This window comes from Schistocerca piceifrons, chromosome 4, assembly GCF_021461385.2.
Source record: "Schistocerca piceifrons isolate TAMUIC-IGC-003096 chromosome 4, iqSchPice1.1, whole genome shotgun sequence".
Taxonomy (NCBI): domain Eukaryota; kingdom Metazoa; phylum Arthropoda; class Insecta; order Orthoptera; family Acrididae; genus Schistocerca; species Schistocerca piceifrons.
The window spans coordinates 33,996,585-34,017,771 of NC_060141.1; the positions used below are offsets into that span (position 1 = coordinate 33,996,585).

Here is a 21,187-nt window from a genome sequence, read left to right on the forward strand (position 1 = left end):
TGCAATTCCTCTCCTCTCAAACTAATGGTCATCATAGCCTATGATATCAGAGGTTCGATTTTGTGCCATTTTGTCCCACATGGACAAACTTTTAATCAAATGGACAAACTTTTAATGTGCTGTACTACTGTCACACTTTCCTGCAACAACACCTACAACAGGCTATTAGGGAAAAATGTCCTGAATGTCTACATGATGCACTGATTCTTCAGAACAATGTGAGAACCCATAATATGGCAGCGCATGTGTGGAATCTGCTCGTGTGATGGAGATGGGAAAAACTGGAGCATCCACCAAACTTATCTCCTTGCAATTATGACATCGCACTAAATCTGAAAGAGCCAATGCATGGAACACACTTTCAAGCAGGTGAAGGCACAGCCACAGCAGTGATGCTCGAGATCTGGCGATTTGCTCATGGTGAGGCCACAGTTATTTGTCATCTTTCACAGCCTTGTCAGTGTATGATGGATTTGTTGGGAAACTATTTCAACGGACTCTGAGATGTCACAGATCCTTGTTCCTGTTCTGTACTATTGTGTACTGTTCCAATTGACAGTACAACACATTTGAAATGACAAAATTTGTTTTGTCTTGCTTCCTAAGCTATATCTTTATGGCAGTATGTTTGTTCATCCATCTGCCTACATGTACTGTTTATATATGGACTAACTTTCCATTTGGATATTTGAGGAATTTTTAATTCGCCATTTGCATCTCTAAGAATTTTTTTAATTCATTACCATTTTTGAGACAGGCAAAAAGTTGCCATGACTTTTGCAATGACCCTCATATTTTACTCTAGCTCATCAATGGATAATTCCGAAACTATCAAGTGTTGTTTTTCTTTTGTGTGTGCTTACCGACAACTCAACATTTCTGCTTTTTGGTGAGTGGTCTCCTTTAATCCAACAGTAGCGATGGGGTTCAGGAAGGCAGGACAAGTTAACAAAGAGTAAAAAAGAATGTGGGAGCATCAGTGCCACAAACTCCACCCCAGAAACAGACAGCATCAGTTTAGAAATTTACCGGGTACTACACTGAGCTATCCATTGTAAGAATGCCAGTCTGCACCCATGCAGTGACATGGCCAGATGCTAGTTGTAAGCACTGCTATGTATGACACTGTGCAAATGGAAGTGTGTGCTATCATATACAGTCCAGGTTTATTTGTACCCCGCAACTGGTAACCCCACTGTGGAAATAGAAACTTTGTGAGTACATGATGCAAATTCTAATCATCCACACAAGACTTGAGTGCTAACAATCCACAGAAGATGAGAATATCGATGGCCTGCAAGCATCAAATTTGGATTTGGAACAACTGAGAACGCGGGTACAAGAGTGAGTGTCAGCTCCAGAATTACCAGCTACAAGAACAGCAACAACTGCCATACCAGCAGCAAGAATTCCTCCAGAAGCAATAGTGACTGCACCAGGAGAAGATGAATGTCTTAAACACAAAATACTAAGAGCAACAGCAGATACCACAATATGCTACATCAGCTGTTCTAATGATAGAGTGCATAGTTCAACTGTTACATGCTAGCAGTAGTTAAGGCCACGCTGTGGCATCCAGGAGCAAAGCACCTCCCCTCTGGACCTATTGCCCGACCCTATGGTTCAGTCACATCAAGAACAGTTTCACCAGAGATGACATAATGAAGTGAGTGAGGTGATTGTGAAACTGCCAACAAAAGATCAGTTTGCAATGTGGTGTTCCAAAGTACTTGCTATATGCCAGAGTTAAATGTGATGCTCCAAATTATGTGACAGGGACAGGAGCTTACGTCCAGTTTTAATAAATACACTGATGAGCCAGAACATTACGAGCATCTCCTTAATAACGTGTTGGCCCATCTTTCAAACACAATACAGCAATGATTCTGTATCGTCAACATCTGAGAAGTCCTCGATAAGCTTCCAGTGGTATCTGGCACCAGATGTCTATGCATAGCTTACATAATTGCCATAAATAATGGGCCGGTGGTCTCAGGAAGTAGAGCTGATGGCCTACAGTGTCCCAGTTGTGTTCCAGTGAGTTCCAATCAAGCAACTTTGGTGGCTTTGTGACACAGACAGTTATCCTGTGCTGAAAGATGCCGTCACTGTGAGGGTAGAAATCAAGTATGAAGGGATGCACATGGCCCATAATAATGTTCACATAGTCCACAGCTTCACCAAAGGCAGTGCTGCAGTGCTAACAAAGGTTCCTGTCAGATCACTAAAGGTAAGTGCTCTCAGGCACGGCTAGCACTCTGATGGGTGACCGTCCAGGTCTATCAAGTGTTGTTGGCAAGCACCATACACTCAGCCCTTGTGAGGCAAATTGAGGAACTGCTTGACAGAGAAGTAGCAGCTTCAGTGACAAATACTGAGAACAGCTGGGACAGCAATGTGCTGACCACGTGCCCCTCCATATCCACATCCAGTGATGCCTATCAGCTGAGGATGACACAGCAGTCAGTCGGCACGATTGGGCTTTCCAAGGCCTATTTAGACAGAGTTTAGTTTTTGGTCCACAGCTTCATGATGCCTTCCAGCAGGTCTTATGGAAGCACAGGAGAGAGTACCTCACAGCATAATATTGTCCTACAAGCCTGCATCTGTGGAGTGGTGGACGTGTCAAGCAGCCATTCACCTGGATGACAGCACATACCAACATGACCACTGATCTGCTACAACAATAGTATGCTGACATGAAGAGCTCTGGCAAAGTGCAGATTGTTACGACCCATTGCCTGAGAACTGATCTCCTACAACAATAAATGTGGTTCACCCAACCAGGCGACACTTTACCTTTCATCTACAGGCCAATCTTGATGACCCCACACCCAATGCAATCTTAATTGACGATGTTACTGGGCCAACACAGAAACACACAGGGTTTATCTGCTGTGAAAACCCAGAGTCGACAGTGTGTACTGAACAGTTCTTCTGAAAAATTGTACCTGCACTGTACTCTGCAGTCAGATCTGCCACAGATCGCATCACTCCTGCTTTAAAGAACTGAAAACAATCCAACCTCCACATTCTGTGATGAATAGTGGGTATCAAACACCCTGTCGTCTCCTTGATGTTTCACTGTCCTTCAACCATAAATTGTAACATCAGTAGCCAGCAAATGGGTGATCAGCTTTTTTGTTTCTGAGATGCTCGTTCTCAGGCAATGGGTTGTAACAATCTGTACTTTGTCAGAGTTCTTCATGTCAGCATACTTCCCCATTTGGGCTTGCATTGTCACTAGAAGGATGTCTCATTTGTGTTTGCTCTACTCATATAATTTCCTTACAGCATCATGTCCCCAAAGCCCCATTAGGCAGCATTCAATCTTGCAGTAGGCAGTGGTCATAACAATTTGGCTTTTCAATGAGTTTCCAGAATGAGATTTTCACTCTGCAGTGGAGTGTGCGCTGATATGAAACTTCCTGGCAGATTAAAACTGTGTGCCCGACCGAGACTCGAACTCGGGACCTTTGCCTTTCGTGAAAGGCAAAGGTCCCGAGTTCGAGTCTCGGTCGGGCACACAGTTTTAATCTGCCAGGAAGTTTCATATCAGCGCACACTCCGCTGCAGAGTGAAAATCTCATTCTGGAAACATCCCCCAGGCTGTGGCTAAGCCATGTCTCCGCAATATCCTTTCTTTCAGGAGTGCTAGTTCTGCAAGGTTCGCAGGAGAGCTTCTGTAAAGTTTGGAAGGTAGGAAACAAGATACTGGCAGAAGTAAAGCTGTTAGTACCGGGCGTGAGTCATGCTTCGGTAGCTCAGATGGTAGAACCCTTGCCCGCGAAAGGCAAAGGTCCCGAGTTCGAGTCTCGGTCGGGCACACAGTTTTAATCTGCCAGGAAGTTTTCAATGAGTGTTATATGTCAGCAATCTTACCACAAGGAAATAACTCATTTGATGGTCAGAAACTCTCAGGCGAATGTTACATTTGCTGCTCATTAATTTTCACAAGAAATCTCTTTCACTACTTGAGTACCCCAACATGGCATTAGAGAAGAACAGATAATCAGTTTTTTGTGGCCATATTTTCAAAAGACTGCTATCGATTACCTTGATTACCTTCTCCTACACAACATAGCCATTGCCTGACTGCAAGTTGGCCTTACAATGAGCCTTGTCTGACGATAATATCATCTACTATTCAATCACCACCAACTAAAGATTTTGACAAATTGAAACGTTTCTAACTGAACTGCAATCAGTAACTAATCTGGCTTGCTTTCTCATTCTATTTGTTCTCAACTATTACAATACACTGAACAGCTGTGAACCTTCTTTTACACTTAGAAGTGAGATGTTAAAGGTATCCTTGCACTTTTGATTAAGGGGTGCCTTTGTTTCATAGTTTCTACTTCCTAGAAGAAAAATGTCTCATCTTTTCATGAAAGAATAGTAAAAGTAATGAGATTGCATTTTAATTTGCCTGTGATAGCGAACTTACTTGAATCAATTGTCTGAGCGAACAGTTCCAGCCCTTCAAGTGGTTGAGCTTCGTCTGTACTTTTTCCATCTGGAGACGCTTGTTTCAGACATTCTTCAGCTAACTGCATGCTGCTTGTCATGCTGCTCCACATTGATTCGAACATGGACGTACCTACAAATTAATTTAAAAAGTTCCAAGTACATATTTTTCACTTCTCTAAAGCTATACCATATACATCTATCACATCATACACCTCAATGATATAAACACCATTAATTTAGCATTGAATGATGTTTACATCATTGCAGGAAAACAAAGATGAGTTTTAAAAAACAAAAACAGAGTATGCTGATACACTGATAAGTCTGTCCTTTCGGAAAAAGCACAACTTGTTATATGCCTTTGCCCATCACTATATTCTTATCACTATTTAAATTTTCTAGCAGCAACAAGTTTCACTTTCTTCAATAGAAATGTGTAGTGCTACGTTCACAATCAGGCTGCCAAAAATGTTGAATCGTGAATCTGTTTCTTCACCAAGCAATGTAACATTCAACACACAAAACTGCTTGATGTCCTTTCCACACTTCATATATACTTACACAAACAATAACTTCACCTCATCAAAAGAGTTGTGTCACTAAAGTTGTTGCAATAGGTTCAAAAAGTGAAAAATAGATTGCAGTAAAGCAGTGCTTTGGAAAAATTTCATATAATTTATTATAATCTAATAGCTTTCACATTGTGTGCTAAGCAGACACCTGAAGTCTTATAAACAACATCAATAATTTAATTCGCCACTTGCATCTCTAAGAATTTTTTTAATTCATTACCATTTTTGAGACAGACAAAAGTTGCCATGACTTTTGCAATGACCCTCATATTTTACTCTAGCTTCCACATATATTTGCTCTGTGATATGGCTCAAGAGTTCTATTCAAAGTCAGTACCATTCCTGAGAAACAGCTGTGTGGAGGCAAGATGAGCTAGGAGGCTACTGTTTTTGCAGACATTCTCAACAGGGTTTAGATCTGGACATCTCATTGGCCAGTGGATGTAGTGTGTATTCATCCATCACAAGAGCTCAATGTGGATAGACATAATTGTCCATCAATTACAGTTTGGGACCAAACTGCACCTCATTCAGTCATACATGCAGTTGCAGTAATTCATTCCAGTACCTTTGGGTGTTAACAGAAATCTCCTTGTCAATAATAAGGATGAGAAGCTCAGTACATCTGCATGTGCGTCCCACCATTAGAACCTAACCACCATGAAACTGTCTCCCTCCATCATTCTTTTTATTTTGTAGCTATCAATTCCCCTTCATATTAATTTGCAACAAAAATCATTATAGCATCAATGGCAGGATTCATACAATGAATGGGCCATCTTTGCATTATTGTGAGTGGGACAGATAATGTTGATGTCTAGTGTGTATACCAACTGCTCAACTCTGCCAACACATTTCCTCAAGATCTGTAACTCCCATGGCAGATGGATGTTAGACAGACAATTGTCATGCCACCAACTGCTTCATTTCACCATGCTGTTAAGAGTAGATACTGACCCTGATGTGGATTGGTTCCTCTCAGTTAACATTGTATTTGTTTAAAACCTACAAATTCTGTGTCTCAACTGTCAGAAAAGCTCTGAAATTACATTTGGTTGCTCAGTCAAAGATACTATAACTGCACTGTGCACCCAACCTACATCACGGTGTCCAGCAATTCTACATTGCAAAAAGTCCAAATATCCCCATCCCCTCCCCCATGAACCACAGACCTTGCAGAGTCGGGATGGCTTGTATGCCTCAGTGATACTAATAGCCATACCATAGATACAACCACAGTTAGTTAGTTTAGTTAATTAGTTTAGTTAGTTAGTTGCATGTTCCATGGGTTATTTGCATGATAAATCAATGATGTGGAATGAGTCATTTTACATTCACATCACAAATTAATTTATACATGTGGCTACATGCTGAGCATTTGTAAGTGCCTAAAAAAACCAGATTTGACTTAGTAATTCCTATCCTCCACATTTTACATATTACAGTAGTAGAAATTCTTCTATGACATAGGAGTTGTCAAGGAAAAACTTTTTCAATTTGTTTTCAAATTTTGCTTTGCTATTTGTCAGACATTTTATGTCATTGGCTAAGTTGTCAAAAATTTCAGCTGCAGCACTGTGCACCCCTTTTTTTGCTAAAGACAACCTTAATGTGGAGTAATGAATGCCATTTTTTCCTTCTGGTGTTGTAATTATGTACATCACTGTTCCCTTTGAACTGCAGTAGATTATTTACAACAGACTTCATGAGGAAATAAATACACTGTGAAGCAGTAATCAGGCTGTGGAGGGGTACCTGTGGTGAGACCAGACAAATCTTAGAGTGGAGCAGCAGCATTTTCAGTTTTGCTTGTTTTTTTTGTTTTGTTTTGTTTGGCTTTAGGGCACAAAACAACTGGAGTCATACGTGCCCAAGTCAAAACTATAGAACACGAAGACAGAGAGGAGTTAAAAAATGATAATATGTCAGTCCCAATTGACATAATAGAAGACAACTAAAAACAGGCAGGTGAAAAAAGGACTAAAAAAGACACCATACTGAAACAGAGGTCCCAAACTAAAAATTATATGGCCTTCACCATATTGCTTTGGTGGATAAAAAGTAAGACAGGGTCGACAGCCCACGCGTCATTTGCTAACTCAGCTGGCAAACTCAAATGGGAACGTAAAAGGTAAAAATATGGACATTCCATCAGGAAGTGGCGGACAGTTAAAACTCGGGCACAATGTGTACAAAGTGGCGGGATAATGCCTCTTAGCAAATGACGATGGCTAGAAAGGCAGTGCCCAATATGTAACCGAGCTAAAATAATCTCCTCCTGGCTGGAGGGCTGAGAGCAGGTCATCCAAGCCACTGGGAGAGGCTTAATAAGCAGGAGCTTCTTCCTGTGAAGGGAGGACCATTGGCGATGTCAAAGGGACACCACCTCCTGACAGATGGCAACTTAGAGATCATTGGAGGGAATATAGGTACTCGCGGGCTGAGGTATGAGGACAGCAGCTTTGGCAGCAGCATCAGCAGCCTCATTTCCTGGCAGACCGACATGACCAGGAACCCACAGAAACATCACACTGGCTCCACCAAGAGTGAGCAGTTGACAGTTTCCTGGACCCGCTGCACTAAGGGATGGGCGATGTATAGTGCACACAGACACAGAAGGGCACTGAGTGAGTACGAGCAGAGGACACAATTGAAAAGGCTGTGTCACTGGATGTATTCTGTGGCCTGATACAAGGTGAAAAGCTCGGCTGTAAATACTGAGGTGTGTGCCAGATGCTGATATTGACAGACACCAGTGCCAATGATGAAGGCACACCCAACCCCACAGTTAGTCCGAGAGCCATCAGTGTATACAAAGGTACTGTTGCGAAGTTCCATGAGAAACTGAAGGTGACAGACTGAGGCTGGAGTAGTGCCCTTAGGAAGAGAATGAAGGCTAATGTTAACATTGGACGCTTCACGAAGCCAAGGTGGTGAAGGATTCACACCCAGCTGGAAAGCTGCAGGTAGTGTGAAGTCAAGCCATTGTAGCAAGTGCTGAAAGCGGACTCCAGGAGGTAACAGACAAGAAGGATGAGCCCCATACTGATGATCAAAGGAATCATCAAAGAAGGAGGTAGAGGATGGGTGGCCACGCATGGCAGACAAACAGCACACATACCTGCTGAAAAGAAAGTCATGGCAGTAGGACAGGGGTAGTTCAGCAGCTTCAGCATAAAGACTCTCAAGCGGGCTGGTGTAAAAGGTGCCCGTAGCCAAACAGATGCCATGATGGTGGATAGTATTGAGATGGCATAAGAGGGATGGGCGAGCAGATGTATATACAAAGCACCCATAATTGTGTTTCGAACGGACAAGGGACCAGTACAAAAGAGGAGGGTGGTTCGATCGGCACCCCAGGAAGTACCATTGAGGACATGTAGGACATTGAGGAACCATGTACAGTGAGATGCCAGGTAAGATACATGGGAGGACCAAGAGAGTTTCCTATTTAGCATGAGCCCTAAGAATTTCATAGTTGCAACAAACGGAAGGGCAACAGGCCCAAGATGTAAAGATAATGGGAGAAACCACTTGCATAACCAGAAATTCATACTGATGCTCTTGTCAGTGGAAAAGCAAAAGGCATTGCCGATGCTCCAAGGGGTAAAGACAATCAAGACATCACTGAAGACGTTGCTCAGTGAGACAGGTCCATGGAGAACTGCAACAGGTAGCAAAATTGTCAACAAAAAGTGAGCCAGGGATACTCGGTGGGAGACAGGCCATTATCGGGTTAATGGTGATAGCAAACAGGGCAACACTCAGGATGGAACACACACACACTGTTTTCCTGGATAAAGGTGTCTGACAAGGCAGAACCCACACGCACCTTGAAAACTCAATCTTGTAAAAATGCCTGCAGGAAACAGGGCAGGCAGCCACGGAAGTCCCACATGTAAAGCGTATGGGGATACCAGTTCTCCAGCAGGTGTCATAGGCCTCCTCCAAATCGAAAAACACGGCCACAGTCTGATTTCCACAGAAAACCATTATGACATGGGTGGACAAAGTAATGAGATGCTCAACTGCAGAGCACACCATGCTCAAAATCCACACTGTGCATTCACCAGTAAACTGCAAGACTCGAGCTACCATGCCAGCCGGGCATGAATCATATGCTCCATCACCTTCAAACACAACTGGTAAGAGAGATGGGGCAGTAACTAGAAGGAAGGTTTTCGTCCTTACCGGGCTTAGGTATGAGTACGATGGTGGCTTCATGTCAGTGTCCAATAAATGCGCCCTCTGCCCAGGTGCGGTAGTACGTGTTAGGCAGAAAGTGCTTGTCTGCATGAGAAAGGTGCTGCAACATCTGAATGTGGATGGGGTCCGGCCCTGTGGCAGAGGATCAGGATGAACTGAGAGCACGATCGAGCTCCTTCATAGTAAAGGTGGCATTGTAGCACTCACGATTCGGAGAGAAGAAGGGTATCACCCGAGCCTCCTCCACTCGTTTCCAATGGAGGAAGGCAGGGTGATAGTGGGAAGAGCTTGAAACTTCCACAAAATGGTGGCCCAAGGTGTTGGAGATAGCAATAGGGTCTACGATAACATCATCTGCTACTGTGAGGCCAGAAATGGGCGAATGGCTCTTGGTCCCAGAGAGCCATCGGAGATTGGCACATACGACAAAGGAAGCGTTGGAACTGTCAAAAGAACTAGTGAATGAAATCCAGGTAGCTCGTTTGCTATCCCAAAGAACGTGACAACAATTTGCATGCATCTGTTTATAATGAATGCAGTTTGCCATTGTAGGATGACGGTTAAAAACGCAAATTGCATCAAGGCATGCTTCAGTCCACCAAGGGACTGGGACACGAAGTGGTAAAGAGGAAGTGGGAGGAATGGAACATTCTGCAGCAGTAAGGATAACTTGGTGAGATAGTCCACCTGGTCATTACAACTGGGGAAATCTTTTTACTCGAAGGTCACTAGGGAGGAGTAAAGCTGCCAGTCAGCTTTAGTAAGCTGCCATTTGGGCTTGCATGCAAATGGGGTAGGAGTCAGCAAACCGAGAGCACATGGGAAATGGTCGTTCGAGTAGGTGTCAGAAAGAACGGACCACTCAAGAAATGGGCAAGCTGGGCAGTGCAAAAGGATAGGTCCAAATGGGAACAGGTGTGCGAGGAGTCAGAAAGGAAAGTGGGTGCTCCAGTGTTAAGGCAGAAGAGGTTGATTTGGTTAAGGTCAGCCAAGAGGGCACCTCTCTGTCAGGTCCTGGGAGAACCCCAAAGGGCATGATGTGTGTTAAAGTCACCGAGTAGCAAAAATGTGGGAGGTAGCTGCCCAATAATCTGAAGGAAGTCAGCCCTGGTGACATCGAATGACGGAGGTGCATAAATGGTACAGAGGGAAAAAATCAGGTGGGGAAGGAAAATACAAACTGCAACAGCTTGAAGGCAGGTAGTCAGGGAGATGGGTTGACTATGAATGTCATCCCATATGAGCAGCATGACTCCTCGATGAGATGGAATACCGACTTACAGAACAATAGGTGCCAGACAGGAGAACACAAGGCTTGCGACTAGCCAGTAACTTGTGAGCTACTGGGTAAGGCACTATTTCGTTTACCCAAATCTCTTGGACAGCCCGCTCATCAAGATACATAGGACAATCCCAAAAGGAGGCGGCATGGCTGCCATTGCAGTTGACACAGCAGGGAGGAGGAGGCGGACAATCGCTCTCGTGTGCACAGTGCAGCAGGTTCGGAATGTTTGGCTGGACTGTGATAATTTAACAGCCTGCTTTGACCTTGGAAGGCAGCACCACTCTATCAAAGGTGAGGAAAAGAGTGTGGGTGGGCACTAAGGAGGAACCTACGTTTTTCATTACATGATGGACAGCAATGACACCCTGATCAGAGGGGCAAGATTGGATTTTGGGCTCGGTTAGACCGTTGAGCAGCCTGGTGTAAATGACACCACGGGAAGAATTCAAAGTTCCATGGGCTTCAACACGAACAGGGTAACTGTGGAGAAGTGAGGCAGCAAGCAGTTGTTGTACTTGAGAACCAGAAGCAGTCTCCAAAAGCAAAGTGCCATTCCATAAACAAGAGCAGGATTTCACAGGGCCAGCAATCACATCAACACCTTTCTGAATAATAAACAGATTTATCGTGGCGAAGGACTGTTCATTTTCAGTACGTGAGACAATGAGGAACCATGGTTTAGAGGGAAGGGTCTTCGAATCATTAACCTCATTACGTTTATGATTCATAGATGTTGATTGGGAAGATGATTGACTCATTACGAGAAAATTCCCCAGGATTGCCAGCATCTTCGATGGCGTGCTCCTTCCAACTGGGGGCCCCCTTCACAAGGGAGGACACCTGCCTTAGGTGACTGTTCACACCTCAGGTCACACCTCCCAAACATCTGACAAAGGGACCAATCGGCAATTTAGGAAGGTTCCAGCTCAGGCAATCACCCCTTCCTGGGCTTGGCCTGTACCAGGTGGTATGTGCGAACCCTATCTGTCGACCCAGGGCTGGGAATCACATGTTACCCAGTCACTTATTACATGTCAGACACATGAGCTGGCCTTCAGGAGCGCACAGGTAGGAAGAAGATAAAGAGGAACCTCAAATGTCAAAGTGGAGGAATGAGAGGAGAAGGGACAAGAAGAAAGAAAAAGGGAGTGAAAAACAAAGGTAAGACTGTTCTTAAGTCAGTGACAGACAATGCAGAACATTCCCAATAACTTCGTAGACATGTTCCCCAAGGGACGGGAAAAAGAACAGCAAGAGGATAGACATGCAGCACAGAAGAGAAAATACGTTACAAAGGCTGGGGCCTCATGGTAGCCAAACACAAACCCGCCAAAGAGTGGAGAACCCCCGGGTGGGAGGAGGGTGGGGCATTTTCAGTACTTGCAGGGGCAACAGTCTGGATGATTAGCTAATCTGACTATTTACATTAGCCAAGATGATCTTGCTATGATGTTATTACGAACAGCTGAATGCAAGGGAAAACTACATCCATTATTTTAAACACAGCAGCACAACTTTATATGCTTACTAGCTCTGCAGATAATAAGACTAAAAGGACATATGATGAGATACAAAATTATCGAAGTAATTAGTTGGGGGGAATAAAAGAACAAACACCGTGATAAAGAGAGACAAAATCTGCAGTAAGAAAAGGAAAAGAAAAGGAAAATAGCAAACCGTGAACTGAAGGAAAGAACTAAAAGGACAAAGCTACTGGAAGAATCTTTGATCGAATATAATTTTATCATTATTAATACTTTGTTTAAGAATAATGAAAGATGGTTTAAATGGGAAAGGTATATGGACAAGTTAGTGGGCTTCTGCTTGCATAAAGGTTAGAAGAGAATTCAAAATCAGATTTTAAACTGTAAAACCTTTTCCGCAGGTAGATGTAGACTCTGACCATAATTTATTGGTTATGAATTACAGATTAAAACAGGAGAAATTGCAGAAATATGGAAAAATTAAGGATATGGGGCCTGGTTTGGTTTTGGTTTTGTTTTGCTTTAGGGTGCAAAAAATAATTGGGGTCACACATGCCCAAGTCAAAACCATAGGACATTAAGACAGAGAGGAGTTAAAAAACGACGATATGTCAGTCCCAATTGACATAATAGAAGACAGCTAAAAACAGGCAAATGGAAAAAGGCCTAAAAAAGACACCATACTGAAACGGAGGTCCAAAATTAAAAATTAAATGACCTTTGCCATATTGCTTTGGCAGAAAGAAAGTAAAATGCAGTCAGCAGCCTGCGCGACATTTGCTAAAACGGCTGATAAATCAGACAGTAAACCCAAACAGGAACGTTAAAGGTAAAAAAATGGAGATTTCATCAGGAAATGTGGACAGTTAAAACTTGGGCGCAATGTGCACAAAGTGGTGGGGTAATGCCACTTAGCAAATGACAATGGCTAAAAAGGCAGTGAGCAATACGCAGTAGAGTTAAAATAACGTCCTCCCGGCAGGAGGACCAGGACCCGCTGGGAGAGGCATAATAAGCTGAAGCTTATTCCCGTGAAGGGAGGACCATTGGTGATGCCAAAGGGACATCACCTCCTAGCAGACGGCAAAACAGAGATCAAAGGAGGGAATACAGGTACTCGTGGGCTGAGATACGAGGATTACAGCCTTGGCAGCAGTGGTCAGCATCCTTGTTTCCTGCCAGACTGACATGACCATGAACCCACAGAAACATCACACTGGCTCCACCAAGAGTGAGCAGTTGACAGTTTTCCTGGACCCGATGCACTAAGGGATGAGTGGTGTCCAGCGCACATAGATTTTGAAGGGCACTGAAAGAGTCTGAGCACATGACACAATTGAAAAGGCTATCTCGCAGAATGTACTCCGTGGCCTGATACAAGGCAAAGAGCTCAGCCGTAAAAACTGAGCAGTGTGCCAGAAGCCCATATCAAAAGACACAGGTGCCAATGATGGCGGCACACCCAACTCCACGCTCAGTCCGAGAGCCATCAGTGTATGCAAAGGTACTATCGTGAAGTTCCATGCGAATGTCGTGAAACTGAATGCAATAGAGCGAGGCTGGAGTAGTGTCCTTAGAAAGTGAATGAAGGCCAAGGTTAACATGGGCTGCTTCACCAAGCCAAGGTGGTGAAGGGTTCACACTCACCTGGCTAGTTGCAGGCAGTGTGAAGTTAAGCCACCGTAGCAAGTGCTGAAAGCAGACTCCGAGAGGTAACAGAGAAGAAGGATGTGCCCCATACTGTTGATCAAAGGAATCATCAAAGAAGGAGGCAGAGGATGGTTGGCCACGCATGGCAGACAAACGGCATGCATACCTGCTGAGGAGAGTGTCACAGCAGTAGGACAGTGGTAGTTAAACAGCTTCATCATACAGACTCTCAACCAAGCTAGTGTTAAAGGCGCCTGTGGCCCAACGGATGCCATGATGGTGCATAGTATTGAGACAGCATAAGAAGGATTGGTGTGCAGATGTATAAACAAAGACCCATAGTTGAGTTTCGACCGGACAAGGGACCGGTACAAATGGGGGAGGGTGGTTTGATCGGCACCCCAGGAAGTACCATTGAGGATATATAGGACACTGAGAAACCACATACAGTAGGCTGCCAGGTAAGACACATGGGAAGACCAAGAGAATTTCCTATCATGCACGAGCCCTAGGAATTTCGTTGTTTCAACAAATGGAAGGGCAACAGGACCAAGATGTAAAGATGGTGAGAGAAACCACTTCTATAACCAGAAATTCATACAAACGGTTTTGTCAGTTGAAAAGTGAAAGCCATTGTCAATGCCCCAGGGGTAAAGACGATCAAGACACCACTGAAGATGCTGCTCAGTGAGACAGGTCCATGGAGAACTGCAACAGGTAGCAAAATTGTCAACAAAAAGTGAGCCACAGATACTCGGTGGGAGACAGGCCATTATAGGGTTAATGGCGATAGCAAAGAGGATGACACTCAGGACGGAACAAACGCACACTCTTTTCCTGGATAAAGGTGTCTGACAAGGCAGAACCCACATGCACCCTGAAAACACTATCTTTGAAAAATACCTAAAGGAAACAGGGCAGGTGGCCATGGAAGGCCCGCGTGAAAGAGTACGGAGGATACCAGTTCTCCAGCTGGTGTCACAGGCTTTCTCCAAATCAAAAAACATTGCCACAGTCTGGGATTTCTGCAGAAAACCATTCATGACATGGGTGGACAAAGTAACGAGATGGTCAACTGCACAAAGCTGCGCACGAAATCCACACTGTGCATTCGTAAGTAAACTGCGAGACTCTAGCCACCGTATCAGCCGGGCATGAATCACACGTTCCATCACCTTGCAAATGCAGGTGGTAACAGATTTGGAAATAGTTGGAAGGAATGTATATGGGGCCTGGATAAAGTGAAAGAAGCAAATGTTACTGAGAGTTTCAGGCGGAACATTAGGCAACAACTTGCTGAAATAAATGAAAGGAATACAACAGAAGGCAAATGGGTGTCTTTGACAGATGAAATAGTTGAAGGCAGCAGAGGATCAAATATGCAAAACAACAAGAACCAGTAGAAATCCTTGGATAACAAACAAGATACTGAATTTAACAGATGGAAGGAGAAAATATAAAACTGCAACAAAACAAGAAGGTAAAAGGGAACACAGGCATCTAAAAATGAGATGACAGTAAGTGTAAAACGGCTAAGCAGGCAAGACTACAAGAGGGTGCAAGGCTGTAGAACTATAGATAGACGCTGCATATAGAATAATTAAAAAGACATCTAGAAAAAAGAGAAGTAGACGTATGAATATTAAGAGCTCAGATGGCATGCCAATGCTAAGCAAAGAAAAAAAAGCTGAAAGGTAAAAGGAATATATAGGGGGTCTATGTAAGGAAAACAAACCAGAGGACACTATCAGAGAAAAAGAAAAGAATGTAGGTGGAGATCAGATGGGAAGAAGAATCTTACAGAGCAATGAAAGACCTAAGTGAAAGCAAGGCCCCTGAAGTGGATGACATCATCTCAGAATTGTTGAGATCCTTGGGAAAGCCAGCCATGACCGAACTATACTACCTGATGTGCAAGGCACATGATACACGTGAAATACCCTCAGACCCCAACAAGAATGTAATAATTGCTCATCCAATGACAGCAGGTGCTGACAGATGTGAATATACCAAACTATCAGTTAAGTAAATCAATGTTGTAAAATATTGACACTGGTTATTTAAAGAAGAATAGAAAAACTGGAAGAAGTCAACCATGATCTTCCCATCAGTTTGCATTCTGGAGAAATACAGGAGCATGCTAGGCTGTGCTATCCCTACAACTTATCTTAAAAGATAGATTCAGAAAAGGCAAACACACATATATACAGTATTTGTGGGTTTAGAGAAAGCTTTTGACAGCATTGGCTGGACTACATTCTTTGAAATTCAAAACGTAGCCAAGATAAAACACAGGGAGCAAAAGTAATCTCCATCTTGCACAGAAATGGAAAAGTAGTTATAAGAGTTGAAGGGCATGGAAGGAAAATTCAGCTGAGAAGTGAGTAAGGCAGAGTGGTAGCTTCTCCCAGGTGTTTTCAGTCAACACATTAATGAAGCTATGAAGGAAACCAAGAAGAATTGGGGAACGAAATTAAAGTTCAGGGAAAAGAAAGAAAAGCTTTGAGTATTCACTCAGAGATGGCAAATTATTTGGAAGAGGAGTTGAATAGTATGAATACTGTCTTGTGCAGAGATTATAAGATGGACACCAACAACAGTAAAAGAAGGATAATGGAACGTAGCCAAATTAAATCACATAATGTTGATGGAATTAGATTAGGTACTGAGATCCTTGCATTAGTAGACAAATTTTTGGTTTTTGGACAATAAAATGACTTACAATGGCTGTGGTTTATGCAAGAAGATAACAGAAGCTTTTGAAATGTTGTGCTTCAGAGATTATTGCATAATAGGTGTAAATAAAGCATGGGGCTAGAGAGAGAGAGAGAGAGAGAGAGAGAGAGAGAGAGAGAGAGAGAGATAAGCTGAATGAAACATGTTTGGCTGTCAAGAGAGCAATAAATGAAGTCCTCAGTGATTACTGTAGAAGAATATTGTCAAAAAACCTTTCACAAAACTAAAAGAAATTCTGCTTGTATGTACAGTATGTTAGTGACACCACAGTTAGTGTCCAGTTCCTAGCGAATGAGAAATGAACTGAAACTGAGGCTTGTAAAACAAAAGATGAAATGTTTAATTCTGCTTACAAATGTTCCTTTACAAAAGAAAATCCAGAAGAATAGCCCCAATTCAGTCCTCATACCACCAAAAGGAGGAGTGAAATAAATATTAGTGTCACTGGTGTTGAGAAACAGCTGAAATCATTAAAATTGAACAAAGCTCCAGGGCCCATTGGAATCCCTATAATTTTCTATACTAAATTTGCAGCTGAGTTAGTCCCTCAACTAACTACAATGTGTCATAGATCCCTCAAACAAAAAACCATGCTCAGTTCTTGGAAAAAGGCACAGGTCACACCCGTCGACAAGAAGCATAGTAGAAGTGATCCACAAAGCTAGCAATTTGTTGTACAATCTTAGAACATACGAGCTCAAACAGAATGAGGTATCTCGATCGGAATGATCTCCTCCATGCCATCTAGCACGGATTCTGAAAACCCAACTCGAACTTTTCTCACATGACATACTGAAAGCTTTGGATCAAGGCAGTCAGTTAGAGGCAGTATTTCTTGATTTCAAAAAAGGAATTGAGTCCGTACCATACTTACACTTACTGTCAAAAGCATGATCATATGGGGCACCAAGTGGAATTTGTGACTGGACTGGGGACTTTTGGCTAGAGAGGATGGAGCATGTTATCTTGGATAGAGTGTCATCACCAGATGATGTTCATGTTGTATAATAATGACCTGGCAGACAATTTAACAGTAACCTCTGACTTCCTGCAGATGATATAGTTACCCATAATGAAGTGCTGTCATAAGAAGCTGCATAAATATTCAGCCAGATCTTGATAAGATTTCAAATTGGTGCAAAGTCTGGCAACTTGAATTCAATGTTCTAAAATGTAAAATTGCGCACTTAACTAAATGAAGAAATGTAGCATCCCATGACTATAACATGGGTGAAACATTTTGTAGGTATATGAAATGGAATGATATGAATGGGTGAAGCAGGTGGTAGACTTCGTTTTATTGGTAGAATAATGAGGAAGTGCAATCAGTTTACAAAGGAGATCCCTTATGTGACTGGTTCTAGAATTTTGCTGAAGTGTGTGAGGCTTATGCCAAATAAGACTAATACAGGATACTGAACATAAACAGAGAAGGGCAGCATGACTGGTCGAAGGTTGGTTTGATCCCTGGGAGAGGGTCACAGAGATACTGAAGAAATGAAATGGCAGAGTCTTGAAGATACACATAAACTGGCCTGAGAAAGTCTACTAATAAAGTTTCAAGTACCAGCTTTAAATAATGACTCTAGGAAGATTCAACATCTACACAAGTATCGCTCACATAGGGATCGTGAGGGTAAGATTAGAAAATTACAGCACACATGGAGTCATTCAAACAATTATTCTTCTCATGCTCCATACAAGAATAGAACAGGAAGAAACCCTAATAACTGGTACAATGAGACGTATCCTCTGCCATGCACTGCACTGCACTGCACTGCACTGCACTGCACGGTCGTTTGCAGAGTTTAGATGCAGATGTACATGTATATGCTGAAGATTAGCTGCATAGATTGAATAACTAATGATGGGGTAGTTAATCGAATGGAGCGAAAAAAATATGGCACAATCTGGCTAAAAAAGGGACTGGTTGAAAGACACATCCTCATGCATGAAGGAATCATCAATTTGGTAACAGAGGGACACATGGGGGAAGGGGTGTGGGGTTGTTTTTGTTGTGGTCTTCAGTCCAAAGATTGGTTTGATGCAGCTCTCCATGCTACTCTATTCTGTGCAAGCCTCTTCATCTCCTAGTAACTACTGCAACCTACATCCTCTGAATCTGGTTACTGTATTCATCTCTTGGTCTCCCTCTACGATTTTTATCCCCTTGCCTCCCTCCAGTACTAATTTGGTGATCCCTTGATGCTTCAGAATGTGACCTACCAACCAATCCCTTCTTTTAGTCAGGCTGTACCACAAATTTCTCTGCTCCTCAATTCTATTCAGTACTTCCTCATAGTTACATGATCTACCCATCTAATCTGCAGCATTCTTCTGTAGCTACACATTTCAATAGCTTCTATTCTCTTCTTGTTTAAACTGTTTATTGTCCATGTTTCACTTCCATACATGGCTACAATCCACACAAATACTTTCAGAAAGGACTTCCTGACACTTAGGTCTACACTCAATGTTAACAAATTCCTCTTCTTCAGAAAGGTTTTTCTTGCCATTGCCAGTGTACATTTTATATCCTCCCTCCTTCAATCATCATCAGTTACTTTGCCCCCCAAATAGCAAAACTCATCTACTACTTTAAGTATCTCATTTTCTAATCTAATTCCCTCAGCACAACCTGATTTAATTTGACTACATTTCCTTATCCTTGTTTTGCTTTTGTCGATGTTCATCTTATATCCTCCTTTCAAGATACTGTCCATTCTGTTCAACTGCTCTTACAACTCCTCAGCTATCTGACAGAATTACAATGTCATTGGCAAACCTCACAGTTTTTATTTCTTCTCCCTGGACTTTAATTCCCACTCCAAATTTTTCCTTTTGTTTGCTTTACTGCTTGTTCAATATATGGATTGAATAACATCGGAGATAGGATACAACACTGACTCATTCCCTTCTCAACCACTGCTTCCCTTTCCTGCCCCTCGTAACTGCCATCTGGTTTCTGCACAAATTGTAAATAGCCTTTCATTCCCTGTATTTTACCCCTGCCGCCTTTAGAGTTTGAAAGATAGTATTCCAGTCAACAGTGTCAAAAGCTTTCTCTAAATCTACATATGCTATAAACATAGGTTTGTCTTTCCTTAACCTATCTTTTATGAGAAGTCGTAGGCTCAGTATTGCCTTGTGTGTTCCTACATTTCTCCAGAAACCAAACTGATCTTTCCTGAGGTTGGCTTCTACCACCTTTTCAACTCTTCTGCAAAAAGGCCTTTGAATATGTCTGCTTGTGTCTGTATATGTGTGGATGGATATGTGTGTGTGTGTGTGTGTGTGTGTGTGTGTGTGTGTGTGTGTGTGCGTGTGGCTGTGTGCGCGCGCGCGAGTGTATACCTGTCCCTTTTTCCCCCTAAGGTAAGTCTTTCCGCTCCCAGGATTGGAATGACTCCTTACCCTCTCCCTTAAAACCCACATCCTTTCGTCTTTCCCTCTCCTTCCCTCTTTCCTGACGAAGCAACCTTGGGTTGCGAAAGCTTGAAATTTGTGTGTGTGTTTGTGTGTTTTTTATTGTCTCCTATCAACATACCAACGCTTTCGTTTGGTAAGTAACAGCATCTTTATTTTCAGATATATTTTTCCCACGTGGAACGTTTCCCTCTATATAAAAAAACACTGCCCGTTACCAACAGTGTTATCTCTGATGCCTGTGCATTTATTCCACAGTTTGTAAAGCAAATTAAAAACTTGTAACAGACTCACCTTGAGAATGGCTGAAAGACTGTCAGCCAAAATATCTGAAAACGAATTAAAAATATCCCAGATGCATGCCCGAAAAAAGGTTGCATATTTGGTTTGCTGGGAAAACTTCAAGAAACACAGTGCAATTCTTGTTTGTGGTAACATTTTTGGTGGTTATTTGCAGTGAAAGTTTGTCTTTTCTCTTTCCAGCAACACATATTTTTAATTATGTTAACTTTTGGGCACACGTTTATAATATGTACTACTGTATTATGAGTCAGAGGTGTCAATGATGTGCATAACAGAAACAGTCCAATGGAAACTAATCGCCATAGTTAAAAGTCCCATACAGTACTGCTTCAAAGGAAATGCAACACGTCAGTTTTTCAGGTTATATTAGCAGTATCCTGCCGGGAATATATCACTTCAAATATTAATTAAAAATGGTATTCTAGACTTATTCTAAGAAGAAACGTTCTTACAGCTACAATATACTTCATAGCAAATAGGGGCACATCAACTGTGTGTGGACAGTATATTAATGCCCATAGCAAGGGTCCCAACTTCAGTTCTAGTTTTGGTTCTCCTTTTTCCATCTCTCGCCTTCTTCCCCCAATAAGAAACAAATTTTTCTTGTTTGACAGCTGCGTGTATAAGCATGTTTTGCTATACAATGTAGAATTTTGCTAAAATATGATAACGTACAGTTGATTTTCTACGCTAGAGGCAATGTTTTGTTGGCTATAAATCAAACAGGGTCACTTCCAGAGATGATAAAACTGATGGCATCTTACAAAGTCAATGGGAGCACCTACTGTTATTAACTGACGTGATGGTCCTGACTTCTGCATGAAATAACAATTATAATAACACACTAATAAATAATTGAGTCCATCACAATCCCGAATTCTAATCATTATGAATAACCAATTATTCAGTCTCTATAACAGAGGAGGTTTTATTACGGTTTCATAACTGAATTTTGTTTTGCCCATCTAATGCTAAACAAAAACACTCTTTGAAAGTATACTGGTCCTCCAGTGACATTTGAACCATGTACTTAAAAAGCCTCCTGTTTCCAAATT

The 21,187-nt window shown here is 42.4% G+C and overlaps 1 protein-coding gene across 1 annotated transcript in view; it reads right to left on the minus strand.

The window, feature by feature from the left end:
• The window catches only part of LOC124794644 (autophagy-related protein 2 homolog A), a 496,478-nt gene that overhangs the window by 435,354 nt on the left and 39,937 nt on the right, over nt 1-21,187 (minus strand). The window contains exon 3 of the mRNA XM_047258162.1: nt 4,448-4,600. Within this exon, the coding sequence (XP_047114118.1) occupies nt 4,448-4,600 (153 nt within the window). The remainder of the gene's footprint in view (nt 1-4,447; nt 4,601-21,187) is intronic.